The sequence below is a fragment of the Cornus florida genome, unplaced genomic scaffold (genome assembly GCF_030987335.1).
Source record: "Cornus florida cultivar Cherokee Brave unplaced genomic scaffold, ASM3098733v1 CherokeeBrave_3.0.0_Hap2_Chr11, whole genome shotgun sequence".
NCBI classification, from domain to species: domain Eukaryota; kingdom Viridiplantae; phylum Streptophyta; class Magnoliopsida; order Cornales; family Cornaceae; genus Cornus; species Cornus florida.
This window is the reverse complement of record NW_026775581.1, coordinates 121214900-121217986: the sequence shown is the minus strand read 5'-3', so window position 1 is coordinate 121217986 and position 3087 is coordinate 121214900. Positions and strand designations below refer to the sequence as shown.

Here is a 3087-nt window from a genome sequence, read left to right as displayed (position 1 = left end):
TTAAATACTAGGGTAGAATCATCACTCTTCAAATTATATTTCAATATAATAGTGTTAGAATAACCGAGTAAAAACAATTTGTAAGTAAAAAAATCATCCCCTCTCTCTCTCTCTCTCTCAGTCGCGATTAGTCGCACCGACCGCGCCGTAGTGAAAACCGGGGTACGCCAACGTCACCCAAATCTTGTATGAGCCGAGCCACATTATATGGAACCGGATCACCGTTTCCATTTATCACACCTCCAGCTTATACCTCACTACAACCATAAAAATATCTAATCCAAAACGGTCGAAAACCGGCAACAGTCGGTGACCCAAATTTGCATTTGCACGCAATTTCGATTCATTTCATCTCCAAATGCAATGTACCTAACCCCAGTCAGATTCTAACCCTATACCCTGACCCAATTTTGGTTTATTTAAACACAGACAGTGTGTAGAAGGCCAGTTGGGTTGTAAACTAGTTTACTCATCTCTCCATTTCCACTCCATTCCTCTCCCTCCCTCCCTCCTTTTCCTCTGTAGATGAACAGTCAGAGACTTTTCTTTAAACTTATAGTAGAGCTCTTAAATTGATTGAGTAATGATGTAAAGAAAGAGAGAAATAGAGTGTAGTTTTTGATTACTTCTTTCTTGGGTTTTGCTTGTTTTGTTGTGGGTTTACTCAATTCTTTTCTTTTTATTGATGGGTTCAGAAGGGGAAGTGTTGAAAAAGGGCAAAAATGGGGAACCCAAGAGAGAGAAATGGTTGCACTGTGACTGGGTATACACCAGTACCCTACAAGTTGGGCTAGTACTAGGCATGGGAGTGTTGCTTCCATGTCTTCTTTCAAGTGACTCTTATTAATTACATTAACTCTCTTTGAGCTCAATCTCTCTACACATTTAACTCTCGTAGCAAAAACAGACCAAACCTAAACAGATCTGTGTTTGGACTTTGGAGTACTAATTTACTAGTTTCACTTCAGTCATGAAGAGACTTGGCAGCTCAGATTCTTTGGGTGCTTTGATGTCAATCTGTCCAACTACAGGTTTTAACTCTTTTAATACATTACACTCAATACTATTTTATATATATATATATATATATATATCTTTAAGCGGTTTAATTATTTACAAACATTTGAAATATACCCATGTCATGTTTTCTTGTCCCTAACCTTTTTCATGATTGATTTGTGTTAAATCAATCCCATATATTCTTTTCCTGTCATGGGTTTTCTTTTTCTATTTCTAATATAGTTAGAGACAATTTAAGTATTGATTTGTGATAGTCACTGTTTGTGTGTTTGATCTCTTTCTTTTAAGTAATTGATTTGTGATGGTCACTGTACGTTTGTGTGTTTGATCTAGAAGATCGCAGCCCTGCTGGTAACAACCATGTCTATGGTAGGGAGTTTCAGTCCATGTTGGAAGGCTTTGATGAAGAAGGGGGTGTGGAGGAATCAGGCCATGTCGCCGAGAAGAAAAGGCGATTAAGCGTGGATCAAGTCAAGGCATTGGAGAAGAACTTCGAAGTCGAAAACAAGCTTGAACCAGAGAGGAAAGTGAAGCTCGCCCAAGAACTTGGGTTGCAACCAAGACAAGTAGCTGTTTGGTTCCAGAACCGCAGAGCTCGCTGGAAAACCAAGCAGCTTGAGAGAGACTATGTTCTTCTCAAAGCCAATTTTGAATCTCTTAAGCACAACTACGACTCACTCCAACATGACAATGAAGCTTTATTGAAAGAGGTATAGCTAATAATTTCATTTCAAAACTATCAATTTTGTAATTACACAGCGCTTCTTCTGTTCAATGATCCGTTATATATGTTTGTAGATACGAGAACTGAAATCAAAGTTGCAAGAAGAAGAGAACACGGAGAGTGAAGTTTCGAAAAAGGATGAGAAAATGGTATCTGAACACGAAAACAAAGATTCTGAACAGAGTAAGCAACCAGTTTCTTGTGTTGGTGGATCGGATGCAACTGATTTGAACTACGAGAGCTTCAACAGCAACGGCAACGGCAACGGCAATGGAGTGATCGGGAGCTCAATCTTCCCGGATTTCAAAGATGGGTCGTCGGACAGTGACTCGAGCGCGATACTCAACGAAGACAACAGTCCCAATGGAGCTGCGATTTCTTCATCTGGTGTTCTTCAGAACCACCAGCAGCCATTTGTGATGAATTATAGCTTTCAGTTCACGGACTCGAAAGCGATTCTGAGTGATGCCCAGAAAGCGTATCAGCCACAGTTTGTGAAGATCGAAGAGCACAATTTCTTTGGCGGGGATGAGTCCTGCAATTTCTTCACGGACGATCAAGCTCCGACCCTTCAATGGTACTGTCCTGATCAGTGGAATTGAAGATGACCCAGATCAAAAACAACATGAAAATGGGGGGGCTCCAAATTTTTGTAAAATGGAATGGGCAGTTTACGATTAGCTTTGGTATGATGTCCATTGTACAAAATCAATTTGTTGCACAGTGATGGGTTGATGAAGGGGATGAGAATAACAGTAAAACAAAAGAGGAGAGAGAGAAGAGGAGACAGAGAGGAGAGAGAGATTCCCGTAACTATTGAACTCTTAAGTTACTCTGTGTGCTTGTAGGGGGGGGGGGGTGAAATGACGCGAATTCCATGAGAGGAAAATCCTGCTGTAATAGTGAAATAATAATTGGTTCTCGCATATTCTATCATCCTATATATATATATAGTTATAGTTATAGTTATATATATAAATTGCATAAGAAACTTTTACAGCCTTTACAGCACTTGGAACATAACTCTCCTGATCGATCGGTGCTCTGTTTTTGTTGATGGTTTCATTGATTCAAAAGCTATCGTGGGATAGTGGGGAGTGCAGAGATCATTACTTGCGATTTTGAACACTCTTTCTTGTCATTTTACCATTATTCTATTGCTAATGAGAATAATGAATTGATACTCATTATGAATTCCTTTTTCATGATGCACACAACGAAAATAATAATAACAATAATAATTAAGATAAATTATAGTACTAATCTTTCCTAAGATATGAACAAACTATATCAATAATTGTTTATTACTTTTTATCTTTTCTAAATACAGTAATGTCTTTATA

At 38.5% G+C, this 3087-nt stretch overlaps 1 protein-coding gene across 2 annotated transcripts; it reads left to right on the top strand.

Moving 5' to 3' along the window:
* The first annotated feature begins 439 nt into the window (after positions 1-439).
* Positions 440-2767, top strand: LOC132282511 (homeobox-leucine zipper protein ATHB-6-like). Of its 2 annotated transcripts, none has more exons than XM_059784224.1 (3): positions 440-1031; positions 1357-1730; positions 1819-2767. In XM_059784224.1, exons 1-3 carry the CDS (start codon positions 971-973, stop codon positions 2344-2346), a joined length of 963 nt encoding a protein of 320 aa, XP_059640207.1. In that variant the 5' UTR covers positions 440-970; the 3' UTR covers positions 2347-2767. The 2 variants fall into 2 exon arrangements, with proteins under 2 accessions (XP_059640207.1, XP_059640206.1); XM_059784223.1 differs by having other exon boundaries at positions 1354-1730.
* The last annotated feature ends 320 nt before the right edge of the window (positions 2768-3087 follow it).

Bases quoted from the DNA above. Each gene is read 5' to 3' on its own strand.
- LOC132282511 (XM_059784223.1), top strand. From the start codon at position 971: ATGAAGAGACTTGGCAGCTCAGATTCTTTGGGTGCTTTGATGTCAATC. The intron at 1,032-1,353 runs GTTTTAACTCTT...TGTTTGATCTAG, and splicing joins GTCAATCTGTCCAACTACAG to AAGATCGCAGCCCTGCTGGT. The intron at 1,731-1,818 runs GTATAGCTAATA...ATATGTTTGTAG, and splicing joins ATGAAGCTTTATTGAAAGAG to ATACGAGAACTGAAATCAAA.